Consider the following 15,029-nt stretch of genomic DNA (forward strand, 5'->3'; position numbering starts at 1 on the left):
ACTGAGCATGCTTGGTTGCCATGGTAACCAGAGAAAGTGGTAGTTTGATCTTAAGAGGGCGTGATCATTAGGAAGCTGCATGTTTAACCCTTTCCCTTCAGTGTAAATGGAAAACAGCAGATTGAGGGCTCATATAAGGTAAGAAGTGTGAACCTTTAAACTCTATCGCAACAAGAAAAGCTTTGTCTTTAAAACGTTCAGCTCCCATGTGAATGAGCCTTTAGTGACAAATAGCCACATTTTGTCAATGTATTTATTTATTTATATCCCACCCTTCCTCCCAGCAGGAGCCCAGGGCGGCATTGCATAATGAACTTCAATCACAAAAGCGAAAGGATTCTTAAAGGAAAAGAATAAAAAGATAGATGAACTAAATGGCTGTAGCTGTGGCACCTGAAATGCTGGCCTGCCTTCAGTGCTAACTAATGCAACATCTAGGTGTCCATCACAATACGCACCAAAGACTGTCCTTGCAGGCACAGATTCTCTGTTCAGCCAGAATGACACCTGGGACAGGATGACTGTCATGATGCAGGGTAGGTAGGTCTGAATCACAAAATAACCAATCTTCCTCTTCAAATGAAAATGAGCTGTCATTACTTTGTATTCACCTGGAAAAATAGATCAAAGTAAGAAGAATACTAGAAATAATTATGAATGTCTGCATAATAAACCAATTTTAGTGGCAAATTTAAGGCACCTAGTTTAACACAGCAAGATAAATGTACTGTGGATTTGCCATTTCTCATATATGTTTGTAAGTTGGGAAATCCAAACAAGGATTGAGACCCAAATAACTATTTTAAGTATGCCCAAAGACTGCCTCTTACCATGATAACTGTTAAATCAAAATAACCCATTTTACAACCACAGTCATCACTGGTGTGGCAGCTATTTAGCACCTTGTTTTTGGCGAGTGGTTTATTACATGTATGTAGCGAGGTAATGTTTCGGTGGTGTCTACTGCCACATCTTCATTTTCGTTTGCTCCTCATCTGAACACAATCTAGCCATTCTGTTTCCGGCATCCAATGATACAAGCATGCCTATTTCCATCAGTTGCTACATGCCAAGGGCACATTGGAGTTTCAACAACCAGTTCGGAGGAGCTATTCTCTCAAGATCTCAACACATGTTGGGAATTACCTTGCAGACTGTAATCACAGTACATAGATTTGGAGATAATTATCGTCGTCATCTTGTGCAATAGTTCTTTATTAGAATTTCAGTATAGCTAAAAATCAATCATCTGCAAGATCTCTGTATTTTTTTAAAAAACCAAGCAAACAAAAACCTCATATGGTAATAGGTATCTCACCCACCCTTTTTTAAAAAAAACCCACAAGCCACTATTTTCCCCATTGTGAAGCATGACAATTAAAGGCTGGTAATGTTTGCTCTTGTGGATGTCTGGTAATTTTTTATTTTAAAGTTGTGCATGCACAGGTACAGAATATCTATGTGCATGAACAGGGAGAGGTAGTAGGGGATGGGGAGTAGTGCTTTTGGGAAGGGGCCAGAAAGCATGCAGCATGGAAACATTCCATCAAGGACTACTCACTGGTGTGGACAGGAGAGGGCAGAATATCTAATCCAAGACTAAAAAGTGAAGTATATAGATGTTTGTGTGCCAATTAACACACAGAGAAAAAACAGATCTGAATGACCCATTTACAAGATAAAGCCCCTGTATGGAAGCACCCTATGGTACAATACACCATGATTTACCATGTTATAATAGCACCACTTAGAGACTTTGGTAATTAAGTAGTATATAAAATACTGAAATTTTACCTGAAATAAATAAATGAAATTAATAAAAAAAAATAAGTTCTTCATCTTCATCTATAATTTTCTATCTCCACCAGGCAAACTGGCAAGACCTGCATGTACTGTGCATGCAGCCAAAATCATGCCGGGGGTGGAGGGTAGGGAGAGCAAAAGTGGAAAAAAGTGGAAATAGGATTCTTCAAGGGCCTCTTCTTCATCTTACTAACCTGTACTTGATTTAGCTGTTTCTTCTCCAATGGTTTGACCTATGAGATCATACTGATTCAACCTTGAACCATCTGGGGCCACTTCTACTGAATTCGATGCATTGAAAGTCCATTTGTAGGTCACTTCTGAAGTTGTATATGCATCTACAGGAGGGAAATAAGAAGACATATTGTCAACTTGAAAGACAGTAAGTATTTGGTATTAGCTTCTCAGGGTACCTCTATTATTAAATATTCACAGACTTAACTTGGTGTCTTAAGCAGTGGGCACTTCAAAGTGGTTTGACTATACGAGTCAGGAGTGGGGAACCCCTGCAGCCGTTGGCCTAGTTTCATGGGGGTGGGGGAAGCCCAGAGGGAGGGAGAGAAGTAAGATGGAAAAGGGGAAACCTGAAATGGATGGAGTGATTGGAGGAGGGGGGCAGCCCTCAGTAAGCAAATCAGTTCACACAATTAGCATGAGTGATATGTCCCTCCCCTGGCAGCTAGCTAAGGAGGGAGGGAGGAGGGAGACAGAAAGGGAGAGGAGAGAAGGGTGTGACAAAAAAAGAGAAAAGGGATGGTCCCAGCAATCACTTGCATGCACCCCTGACAGGTGCAGAGGGCAGAGTGTGGAGACTCCTACAGAGCTGTGCTGGCACCAATGCAGCAACCCACAGCCTTCCACTCTACCCACTGGGCCACTGGGGTCTATGCTGCTTGACTCAAGAGGAGAAGCAGAGATGAGAAGCTGGACTGGGGAAGAAAGAAAGGCACAGACTGGCCTGGCCAGACTTCGCTCCACCAGGTTCCCTCCTCTCACCTCCACTTAGCAATAGCAACCCTTGTGTATGAGTTAACCTTCTTGCCCAGCTGACAGTGCTCAGAAGCAGGTGAGAGAATGGCATGGGAAGAAGGGGCATATGGAGAGAACTGCATCCAAAATGCCTTGCTTTATAAGTGTGGAAGTACTGAATATCAGTTATCAAAATAAAGTAAGCACTGGATGTAATATATGTATCTCAAATTTGATTAAAGAAGACTGTTCAATATAAACATTTCCTGCAAAGATCTTAGGACATACAAATTCATACTCCCCCACCCTCCCCAGCAGACCTATTCCTGATGCGTATTCAGGAGAGAGACTGTAAGCACTGGATGTAATATATGTATCTCAAATTTGATTAAAGAAGACTGTTCAATATAAACATTTCCTGCAAAGATCTTAGGACATACAAAGATCTTAGGACATACAAATACAAATTCATACTCCCCCCCCCTCCCCAGCAGACCTATTCCTGATGGGTATTCAGGAGAGAGACTGCCAAGAAGCAAAAATATTTAGAGAATGGGGGAAGTTCATATTAATTATCCTATAGTGGGAAATATGGATACTAATATAAAATCATTAATTTTCCATAAAGGCAATTGTTAATAAAAATTAAAATATTTCATTTTATTGTATTTCTTTTTGGTCACATTTGTTTGCATTTGTAAAAAGAAGTTACCAGGTTGGAATTACAAAGACTATTGATTGCATAAACTTTACCAGAAACGTGTTTCTTATAGACATAGTGAAGATGAGGTGAAATTACTCCTCAGAATAATGAATTCAAAATTGATGTATAATATGAATCTTACAAATGTAGCCTAGCTCCTGGAGCATCAGTTTCCCTATTTGTCCCCTAATTAATTTGTCCATGTTGACAGTGTGAATCTGTCAATCTAGACTCTCCACCTAAAGCGTTGAACTACTAATAACTAAAGAAACATTGGCCCAGTTCAGACAAAACATGAAACTGTGGTGTTTTACAAACCATTATTTTTGTCACAATAATTCAAGCTATGGTTTGTGTGCTTTTTCTTTCCTCTCTGACAAGCTGCTGCTTACCATTGCCCGGCAATAGAAAAGTGGTGAGGAAGCTAAACAGTTACCTTTTCAGAGACCTGTGGCTGTTCTCATCATGGTCAAGAACAAAGGGCATTACTCATTAAACTATCCTCTTCTCCTCTCACATACAGCTACCAGGAAATCCCTTTGGTTTTTTAATTTTTTTCCTCTCCACTACCTTGAACATCAGAACACCAGAAGCTGCTTTGTACTGAGTCAGACCACTGACCCCTCTAGCTTAGTAGTGGCTCACCAGGCTTTCAGGTGGGGGATATTCCAGTCCTATCTGCTGGGAATAAATTTGGGACTTCTGCATGCAAAGCAGATGCTCTACCACTGAGCTCCATCCCTTTCCCTTGAAGAAGCATATAATCTATTGTCAATTTCCCTGCTGTACCCTCCACAACCAAAGTAAATGGATTCTTTAATTTATAAAAATAAAAATAATTTTTGCATTCCATCTATTACTTCCTATATTGTGCATCAACACTGTGTCATTACATAATGATGTATTTTATATAAATCAGTATCATACCTGAGGGTTTTCATAACAATAAGTTCCTATGTATTTAAGGCATGCCTGCACTCGTATAAGTCTGTTCAGCTCTGGAGGTTGGTTTTGGATGCCTTGCTGTCTGGCCCACCATTACGATATATATAGGTGCGTATCAGGGCACGGTATTTTCAGTGATGGCCCTTCAACTGTGGAATTCCCTCTGTTGGGGTGTACACATGGCCTCCATTTTGGTTTCCTTCAAGCAGACCTTAAAAACATTTTAATCCTGTTCTGTTTTTTTGATGACTTGATATTTTAGATGGAGATTGTTGATACCGGCTTTGGCTGTTTTAGTTTTTTAATGTAGCGTTTACTGATATTTTATTATGCAATCTGATGTTGTAACCAGCCCAGCAACCGTAGGGTGAAAGGTGGGATATAAATTTTAATGATAAATAAATAAATAAAACATGACACATCATATGGACAATCCTATCTATCATAATGCATCTGTAGTATGTCCACATTATATAACTGTAGTATATACACATTCAGAACACAGAGTATACTGGGTTTCTTTGGAAGACAGGGCAGAATATACATTGAATAAAATAAATACTATTGGTCAGGTACCCCTCAGGAAGAGTGAAGATGAAATCTTGATCATTCAGAAAATTTCTGTTGCTCTCGGTTGTATCAGGTACCTGGCCCGTTCCTTCCTTGTCTTGCATTCATTCTCAAAATGCCTCGATTCCTTCTTCCACTACTGTTATGTCCCTTATTACTATACGCCAGGATGAATGCTCAGGGAATTTTTGTGTTATCTGAATCCCTCCTCCCAGCCATGTTTTCCATCCAGTCGTGAGTTCATGGTGTTAAGATCATCATGTTTTAGCTCTATTAGCTATAGCCAGCTCACAAAACTTGCAATGTATGGAATCAAACCATATACTTCCAAAGCACAAACAAACCTCTTATGTATTAAGAAGGCTTAGTGCTATTACTATAGCTGTTTAGAATCCTTTGACACTGTGAGGTGACTGTTACAGACTAATTAACCATGGTGGAGGAGCATATGTGTGGTCACATATAATCAAGGGCTTCATGGACTTATCCTTTAACTATTTCTGATCAACCAGAGATGAACTTTCTCATCTATAGCTTCAACATGGATGGTGATGTGCAGATCACTGCATATTAACTTAGGCCAGAGATACCAACATAGCCAAACAAATCTACCTTTAGCATCAAATTATTTGGATGGATATGTTATAATAGTTCTTGAGCTTGTAAAATTCATTACACTTTTATGGGCCTCAAGACCTTGTGTTCCCTCATGCACAACACTCAAGAGAAGCGCAAAGCCAGGAAATCAACCGTAACCTTGTACTCATCCCTTAACACAATCACATAATCAAGAAAACAGATTATGATCACTCAAACTACATCACAGTATACCTCATAGGCAGTAGAGAAACCCATTGCAAACAAGTTGTAGAAATTCTTATACCCGTAGCTTGTAGAGGGTAAGGGCATAACATACCTCATTGTTGTGTCCTGTACTTGCAATATGAGACATTTCCAGGCCAGATGTTTGAAGATTTCCCTAGGCATCTAGAAATTTGCCCTAAAACATGTAGTTCCCACTCTTTTTATATTAATCACAGAAAGCCAAAATATAATTTGACAAAGACCATCCTTTGGTGTATTCAGCCTCCTCCACCACAAGATTTAAGTTTGCCAACAGGAGTCCCACAGTGTTCAATGAGTGCTGTACATGTCTAGCCAACAAGGAATGCTGTTCCTTCACACATGCATGCCTCATTGGACCACTTTGTTTCAGGCTTCCAGGAGAAGCCTTTGCAACGCCAGTCCAGCTCTCATGGGGCCTTCTAATCCAACTATTCTCATGAAACAAGGTTCAAAGCAATGACTGCTTCCATATCCAATTGTGTATCATCAGAAAATATTTCTATCTCTGTAAAAAAAAATGTTTAAAACACAAGTACTGGTAACATGTTCAAAGCAAATTCCCAGTAACAGAGTGTGTTTTTAGGTGTGTTCCAAATACCTAGTATTATAAGTACAAAGTATGGGAGCGGCTATTCTAAAAGCCAAAACATAGGACAAGTGCAGGACACAAAGATGAGGTGTGCTATGCCCTTACCCTCTACGAATCTCTGCACTGGCTACTAGCACAGAGTCAAGTGGCTAATATTTGTGGATCTGATTTATGCTGATGACACCTATGTCTATTTCTCCCTGTCACCTGAATCTGATGAGGCTCATAAGAGCTGGCCTTAAATGAGAGTTGAGTCCCACTGGGCTAACAAGGATAAAGAAATACACCAGAAACTATGTGTTCTTCTTGTCTCCCCCCCCCAAACTCCTTCTAATAGTGTGCCATCAAAAGACATGTTTGGGTTGTAGAGACTAAAAACTACACATTAGGAGGGGTTCTTTAAAAGGGAAAGGTTTTAACTGAGTAAACAGTTACATCAAACCTCAAAAAGATACTTAGAAAAAAGATTTAAGTTTTACACAGCAAAGGCTCAAATTAAAGATTCAAACACATCAGCTTTCCTGACTCTTACTCGCTCCCTAGACCTTAAACAGAGGAGGTCCAATTATCTTGAGTGACTAAGGGCTCATGCACACTGGAGTTGAACTCCATTTTAAAGACTAAGCTTTTTCCACCGTGATGGGAGATTAAAGATCACACTTCCTACCTTCCAATCGCTGTTTTCCATTCATACCGAAAGGGAAGAGTCAATCACGCAGCTTCCTAATGACCACGCCCTCTTTAGGTCAAACTATCACTTCCTCTGGTTACCTTGGCAACTGAGCATGCTCAGTTTGTTCCAGAGTAAGTTTCATTAAAAAAATAAAAAAATCCTTGTTTGATAATTTGTATTTTCAGAATCCTGCAGAAATATAAATATTTGTTTGAAAGGTGTTATGCTTTCTGGTACAAGCTAGGGGGAAAATAAGAAAAAAGCACAATTTGCAGCAGGCTTGCAGAACAGGAGCCAGCAGGAAATGACATAACAAAGGGAGGAGGAAGTGGGCAGGGACTCACAAAAGTATCAGAGCGTCTACAAGCCCCTAGAGATGCGAAGCACAGATGATTTTTCCTTTCCTTTTTGGATTAAACTTGGATTGATTTGCCGCAGATTAAAAGGTGAAAGCACCGGAACACCTTCCCTTTGCCTCCTACATCATGTAATCACTGCGAATTAAATGGGCATGCGAGTAAAACCTATCTCACGTTAAATCGCCATGTGAACCGGCCCCAAGTAATTTCTTTTTAGGTCATGTCCAGTACTTCATATTTGGGATCTCTAGAGGCCTTCCTCATTTTCTACTCCAAACAAAGATCCTAATCAGCCCTAGTGTCTCTCTTCCCCAAGATCCTTTGAGCCTCTCTCAGGTGTCTGGACTGAAAGTGTCAACAAAGAATTCTTTCTCTATGTAATTATTATGTGACTCCACCCATTTCACTTTGAAAACCTGATACTTTTCCATATTTCCAGTAGATCTTGTCCTGGAAGATGTTGCAGTCTTCATTACCTGCCCTACATAAGCCTCTTAGCTCAGTCAGGTAGGCACAGGCACATTAGGATCACAAGACAATAACATTCACATCAAAACAGACATCCTTTCTCCTGCCTGAGATGAGATTGGAGATATGAAGGCCTGGGAAAAATAGGGGGGGGGGGTTGGAGCTTTTTTTCCAGAAAAATTGGGGGAAACGGCAAAAGGGAAAAACCAAGAAAAAAAAAATTTTCAATTTTTTTCTAGGCCATATCCTTAGATGAGATAACTTAAATCTAACTGAGAAGCTGGTGCTAGGTTTAAAGTACTATACACTAAACAGAAATTTACAACAGTAATAAAAAAGTGACATTACTTGTATTTGTTTATTAACAAAATTTATATATCGCTTGAATGTAAGGACCTCTAAGCGATTTACAAAAAAACTGTGAACTACTTTGTACCACAGGATATAATGGCAATTCACAGTTTGCACAAAATGTGATTTGCAAACTACCTTCAACACACAGTTTCATATTCTTTTTAGGTGATTGATTAGAAATCATGGTTTCTTAATTCAGATGACACAATAAACCACAGGATTTTATAAGCCATGGTTTGAGTGTGATGTCGGAACCGACCCAATGTTTTTCCAAGGAAGTGCAAAATATTAGTGAAATAAAAAAACACCCCCCTTCAATTTCCGAGACCTCTGACTATCAGATACTATGATTAGCAATAGTAAATGTACTCTTGCCTTTCCATTACATCAATGAAATTAAGCATGGAATCACACCAGTTAACCTATCCTCACATCAGCCTGGTTCATACATCACTTCAAACCAGATGTAGGGAAACTTTGGTCCTCCACATGCTGCGGTATTACAACTGGAGACCAGAACCATAGTCCTGGGTGGTTTCAATGTCCATGCTGAGACCGCCTCTAGTGTTCTGGCTTGTGACTTCATGGCCTCCATGGCAACCATAGGGCTACGTCAAGTTGTCATTGGCCCGATGCATATGGCAGGGCACACCCTCAATTTGGTTTTTACTCCAGATGGAGGAAGGGGTGGTCTGGAGATGGGGGGTGGTGGATATCACCCCATTGTCATGATCAGACCACTTCCTGGGAAGTTTAGACTTAGGCTCCAATCCTTCTCTGCAGGGATGGTGGACAGATTAAGATGGTCCACCCCCAGAGACTAATGGAATCCACTGGATTCCTGAATGCCCTGGGGGAGTTCCCAGTAGATAAAGCAGCCCTTGTCACACTGTGGAACGACAAGGTGCGTCAGACTTTTGACACAGTTGCCCCTGAGCACCCTCTCTGGCTTTGCACCGTGGTACACCAGCGAGCTAAAGGCAATGAAATAGAATGGATGATGGCTACAGCGCAAGTGGCTGTGAGGCTGATCAGGTGTAAGTAAAACATCATAACCATGACTACTGTGTGGCAATGAGGGCGGTGAAGAAGGCCCACTTCTCTGCCACCATTGCATTCTCAAGTAGCCACCTAGTGGAGCTTTTATGTAATGTCAGGGGTCAACTCTAGGAAATGGAGTTTTAGACCCTTCAGAGACCCACTGTGAATTGTTTGCAAGGCACTGTGAGGGTAAAGTTGCTCACCTCTGTAGCAATCTTGATGCCCCATCTATATCTAGTGTAATCCCCACTGAGGTGTTCAGTGCAATGTCTACTGTAACTTCTTGGGATTGGTTTCAGTTGATGCGGCTTGATGATGTGGACAAGGTGCTTGCAACGATGTGGCCAGCAATGTGTCCTCTTGACCCTTGCCCTTGTTTGCTTATTAAAGGTTGCCAAGAGGGTTTGATTAAGTGGATCCAGGTTGTGGTCAATGCATCATTGTGGGAAGGAGTGGTTCCAGCTGCTCTGAAAGAGGTGGTGATTCAGCTGCTCCTGAAAAAGCCTACCCTGGGCCCATTGGTTAGCGACAATTACCACCTGGCCGCAAATACCCCCTTCTTAGGGAAGGCGATTGAGAGGGTTGTGGCGCAACAACTGTAAGTACTCTTGGATGAAACAGATTATCTTGACTCATTCCAGTCTGGGGTCAGGCTTGGATATGGGACTGAATTGGGCTTGGTAGTCCTGATGGATGACCTTTATCGGGAAAAGGTTAGGGGGAGTGCGATCCAGTTATTCTTACTTGATCTCTAGGCAGCTTTTGATACCATTGACAATGGTATCCTCCTAGGACAACTCAGTGAGATGGGTATTGGAGGCACTGTTTTACAGTGGTTCCAATCCTGCCTCCAAGGTCACTTTTAAAGAATAGCATTAGGTGATTGTCTTTTGGCCCCCTGGTTGTTGTGCTGTGGTGTGCTGGAGGGTACCATCTTGTCCCCAATGCTGTTTTACATCTATATGATGCACTTGGGAGTGGTCATCAGAAGATTTGGGGCAAGGTGTCAGCATTTCTGTAACAACTGAATTGGGAGAGGCTGTGCAAGCCCTTGACTGGTGCCTGGACTCAGAGGTGGGCTGGATGAGGGCCGATAAACTGAGTCTGAATTCTAGCAAGACAGAGGCGCTGTGGGTTGGTGGTTCCCGAATTCAGATAATTGGTCAGTTGCCTGCTTTGGATGGGGTAGTACTGCCTCTGAAAGAGCAGGTTAATACTCTGGGGGTGCTCCTGGATCCATTTTTGTCAGTAGAGGCCCAGGTGACCTCAGTGACTAGGAGTGCCTTTTACCAGCCTTGGCTGGAAAGACAGCTGCAGACGTTTCTGAACTGGGATAGCCTGACCACTGTTGTCCATGCATTGGTAACTTCCAGGCTGGATTACTGTAATGCACTCTATGTGGGGCTGCTCTTGAGGTTGGTCCGGAAGCTGCAGCTAGTGCAAAATGCGGCGGCAAGACTGCTCACTTGGGCAGAGTACGCCAACATGTCACCCCCATGCTGAAAGAATTGCACTGGCTGCCCATTATCTATCGGGCTAAGTTCAAGGTTCTGGTTTTGGTGTACAAAACCCTATACAGCTTGGGACCAGGATACCTGAAAGATCATCTTAGCCCCTATATACCCAGTTGATCACTACGCTCTGCAGGTGAGGGCCTTGCCTCTTATCAGGAGGTCCATTCCACACAACATAGGAAGTGGACCTTTAGTGTTGTGGCATCTTAAATATTAGACAGGTGCCATCTCTGTTATCTTTTCAGCGCCCACTGAAGACCTTCCTCTTTCAACAACCCTTTTAAGTAGAGACTTTATCCCAGTCTGCGTCTGTGTTGGAATTGCTTTTTAAGACATTTTTAAAGATTTTTTTTTAAAAAAGATGTTTTTAAAGATGTTTTGTTGTAATATATATTAACTACTACAGTTATCATTGACAAAGGAACAGAACTTTAAAATAAAGTTCAGCTTGTGTGGGGACTGCATAGACATACTATTTAAATGTACATTGTATCAGATATCTTATTTTGTTATCTTTACACAACATTATTTCCACAACAGCAGGTATGTAATTATATTTATCCAGGTGCTGAATTAACAACTGTGTCAGTGATCTACTATAACAGTTGAAACCTATTGGTTAATAAGTGGTATTACACAGTGGGGAAGCTGCAAGTTAGTTTGATGAGGTAATAATATCTTCTAAAAAACAAGAACCCAGGAATTAGTTAACATGTTCAAAGACAAAAGCACTGAAAAAGATTTTTTTTAAACAAACTCAATATATAATGCAGCGTAATGTTTCTGAAGCATACATTGTTATTTATTTATTTAATTAATTTATATCCTGCCCTTCCTCCCAGAAGGAGCCCAGGTCGGCAAACAAAAACACTAAAAACACTTTAAAACATCTTAAAAACAAAAGTCTTTAAAACATTAAAACAAAACATTTTAAAAACATCCTTAAGAAACAAATCTGAGCAACTCCAAGTGCAACAATCAGATCTTGAACTATATAAGATATTTACTAGCTAGAGGCTGCACTTTTAGCCATGTTACTTACAGCTGCCAAATTTCAATGGGCACGAATGAGCATCCATAGGGAAGTCTTCTAGGTGCATTGGACATTCAGCTTGGACTGTAAGCCTGAAAGGCAAAAGACCACTGTATGCTTAAGTCTGCTGTTGAAGAGTCATGAAAGTAAAATTCACAAAAATCAACTGAATTTATGCAGATCACAGAGATTAATTACATGAAATTAATTAAAACTTAACCCATTCTTATTTGGTCCTTCAGGGAACACTGCCTCATCGTATCAAAACTGATCCCAAAACTATAAAAAAGGCTAGTTAAATTAAATCGTAAATTATGGAACTGCAGGTTGTCTAATAACATTCAGATCAGAAGCATGTGCCACATGAATACAGAAGTCCTAGGGGAGGCACATGCCTTATTTTCAGTGGAAACTGATAAATAATTTAATGTTGTTTGTTTAAAACAAAAAATTCCGAACAAACAATAAATGGATCAAAGTGACAACAAACCTTAGATAATGTCATTCTCTCAGATTATGTATCTGCCAAAAGTAGTAATGCATAGTGGTCCATTGCACATTTAACACTAAGGCAAATCATGGCCTAGCCAAACCCTAGGATGTGGGTTCCCAAAGAGGAAATTACAGGCACTATCCTTGGTCCTCGTACAGCTGTGCTACCCAGGGCTAAGCCATGATTTGGCTTACTGTGCTGTCCAAACTGAGGCTTGTGGCTTGCCTCACTCTAGATAAGTCATGTGCCGTAACCAAGATTTGTTCTTGATTCACAGCTTGTGGCTGGGCTGATGGAGACAAACCACGAGCCTGGGTTCAGATGACATGCTAAATCAAACCATAGCTTAGCACAGGATAGCACAGCAGCAGAAGGACCAGGGGGGAGCACAACAGCTGCCATCTCCTCTTTGTGAATCCACATGTTCATGCTAAGCCATGGTTTACCACCAAGTGTGAACTTAGCCAGTATTTACAAACTGATAAGTTTATGCATTTTTTCAAATGTAACAGATCTCTGATCATTTGCAACAGGGCATCTGAAAACTATGGATCTGTTAGTTTGATAGTATACAGCAAGTGGTATGTATGTGTGAATAGGGAGGTCCTTCGATTATTACGGAGGTCCTTAGATTATTAGGAACTGGGGAACATGCAATTCTTCTCTGCACCCAGGATCAGATGGTTTGTTTTGCCATGTTAGGAGTCTACTTATCCTAGCGCTTGCTGCAGGACACAGTAAAATGAGAGAGTGAATAAAAGAGCTCATTGAGGCTAAAGTCATAATAACCTACCAGAACAATGAACTACAACAACAAAAAAGATAAAACAAAATGTGCACCTCATGGTATATAAGAGAGTCCCATCATCTTGAATTCGTAGTAGCTTGTTTGGCATTGTCATGTTATGAGCTACTGACTTCTTTCCATTGTGAAAGAATGTATCTGGAGTCCAGATTTTGCTGGCCATTAAATTGTTCAATCGAAGAATATTCATTGGACCCTTAAATTTTAATCTCTCATCTTTCCATCTTTGGCGGAAGAAAACATCTATTGTGTATTCCTGAATGGGGAGAAAAAATGTTAATTATCATCAATCCATCTAAATATAGAAACAATACCACATTACCTATTTTGAGTAACTGAGAAAAAGCAAGGGGTGGCAGAACCATCAATAGGTAAATCAATAAAAAATCCACATGCCCACACCCACACCGAGTCCTGTTTTGATTTAAAAATATGAGATGTGGGTACTCATACTTTGATAAAAGTACAGTGAGTGCCAGCACAAAATGGCCGCAAAAAAAGAGATGGCAGTACTCCGTACTGGTGGATTCCAGCACAAAAAAAGTAGCTTCTCTTCATGCCCTGGCTGCATGAAGCTATTGGTATTATTAAGAAGACACCATAAGTGGATCTCCAAGATTGTAACGGGACTCAGTGTATGTTTAATGTTTATTATCTTCATTTTGCTGCATTCATGAAACACACAGGTGGAAAACACTAGCTTATACATTAAATCACTGTTCTTAAACCTTGGGTCCCCAGATGTCGTTGTACAACTCTTTCTATCATCCTTGGCCATTGGCTAAGCCATCTAAGATTGATGGAAGTTGTCTGACAACATATGGGGATCCGAGATTGAAGAACAATGCATTAAATGCCACATTTTCAGACCGCAATTTAGTTAATTAGCTCATTCAATCTATATTTCTCAATTTTAATCATTTTAATTTTATTCTAAAGTCTAAGTCATTTAATAGTACATCCTCCACAATAGTTAAAAATATTGAAGCCTACAAAACTATGTTATTTTGTTGCCCTAGTTATTCCCTTCATTAAAAATACACACTTATATAGCTTTATTTTACTAGCTAATATGTTTCAACTTCATTTTACTAGCTAATGTGTTCTTTCTCTGATTGTTACTTTGTACCTCAGAGTAATATACAGGCCCTGCTCCTTGCCATTCAATATAGGAATTCCAAAAAAGTGAGGTTTTTTTAATTTGAACCACAATCATTATTTCTAAGAAAAATGCATGCATTACAGTGCAGAATTTGATACATTCCCATTGTGTTGATTTTCTTCTGGCTATACAATTGTAGGCTTCAGTTTCAGCAGTCTGGAAAACAGGGAAATATCTTCAGAATAGGAGTAACTTGGTCTGTAATCCTATATGCAGTAATGGGCAGTAAGTCCCACTGAGGTAAATGGGGCTTATTTCTGAGTAAGCATGGATAGGATTACATTGTGGTCACGAAAAAGGTTTTCTCCTTCTCTTTCATTTCTAATATTGCATTCATTCCTCTCTCTATAAAAAACAGTGAGTTTCCGCTGACTATGCACTGCTGTCAGACACAAACTCCTGTTTAACTGCCCCCCTTCAGTTACGATACAGCCACAACAGTGGCTGTATACTATAGTCAACATGGATTTTTCGCATTCCACAATGTTAAATTGAAAATATCCCCCAAGCCATTCTCATGCTTCCAATAAGCTCATTTCAAAACAAAACCTTACAAAACCTATAGTCCTGAACTCAGAAACGCTTGCTTAACAACCCTCTAAATTTTCATGGCAATACACAAAACAGTCAGAGAGAATCAAGAGTTCAAAGTGTGAAAAGAGAGAGAGAAAAAATCAGATCCCTTTTGGACTTTTTTCTGTC

General features: G+C 40.3%; 1 protein-coding gene across 6 annotated transcripts in view; it reads right to left on the minus strand.

Moving 5' to 3' along the window:
- GABRA2 (gamma-aminobutyric acid type A receptor subunit alpha2) overlaps positions 1-15,029 on the minus strand; it is a 114,968-nt gene that overhangs the window by 23,000 nt on the left and 76,939 nt on the right. For all 6 annotated transcript variants that reach the window (XR_009757833.1, XM_061584177.1, XM_061584174.1 and 3 more), the window contains exons 5-8: positions 13,201-13,421; positions 11,877-11,959; positions 1,998-2,141; positions 459-611 (exon numbers count right to left, since the gene is read on the minus strand). Coding sequence is in view for 5 of the 6 variants with exons in the window: in XM_061584177.1 (XP_061440161.1) it covers positions 459-611; positions 1,998-2,141; positions 11,877-11,959; positions 13,201-13,421 (601 nt within the window). In the remaining variant the exon portion in view is untranslated. The remainder of the gene's footprint in view (positions 1-458; positions 612-1,997; positions 2,142-11,876; positions 11,960-13,200; positions 13,422-15,029) is intronic.

The sequence above is a fragment of the Rhineura floridana genome, chromosome 9 (assembly GCF_030035675.1).
Source record: "Rhineura floridana isolate rRhiFlo1 chromosome 9, rRhiFlo1.hap2, whole genome shotgun sequence".
Taxonomy (NCBI): domain Eukaryota; kingdom Metazoa; phylum Chordata; class Lepidosauria; order Squamata; family Rhineuridae; genus Rhineura; species Rhineura floridana.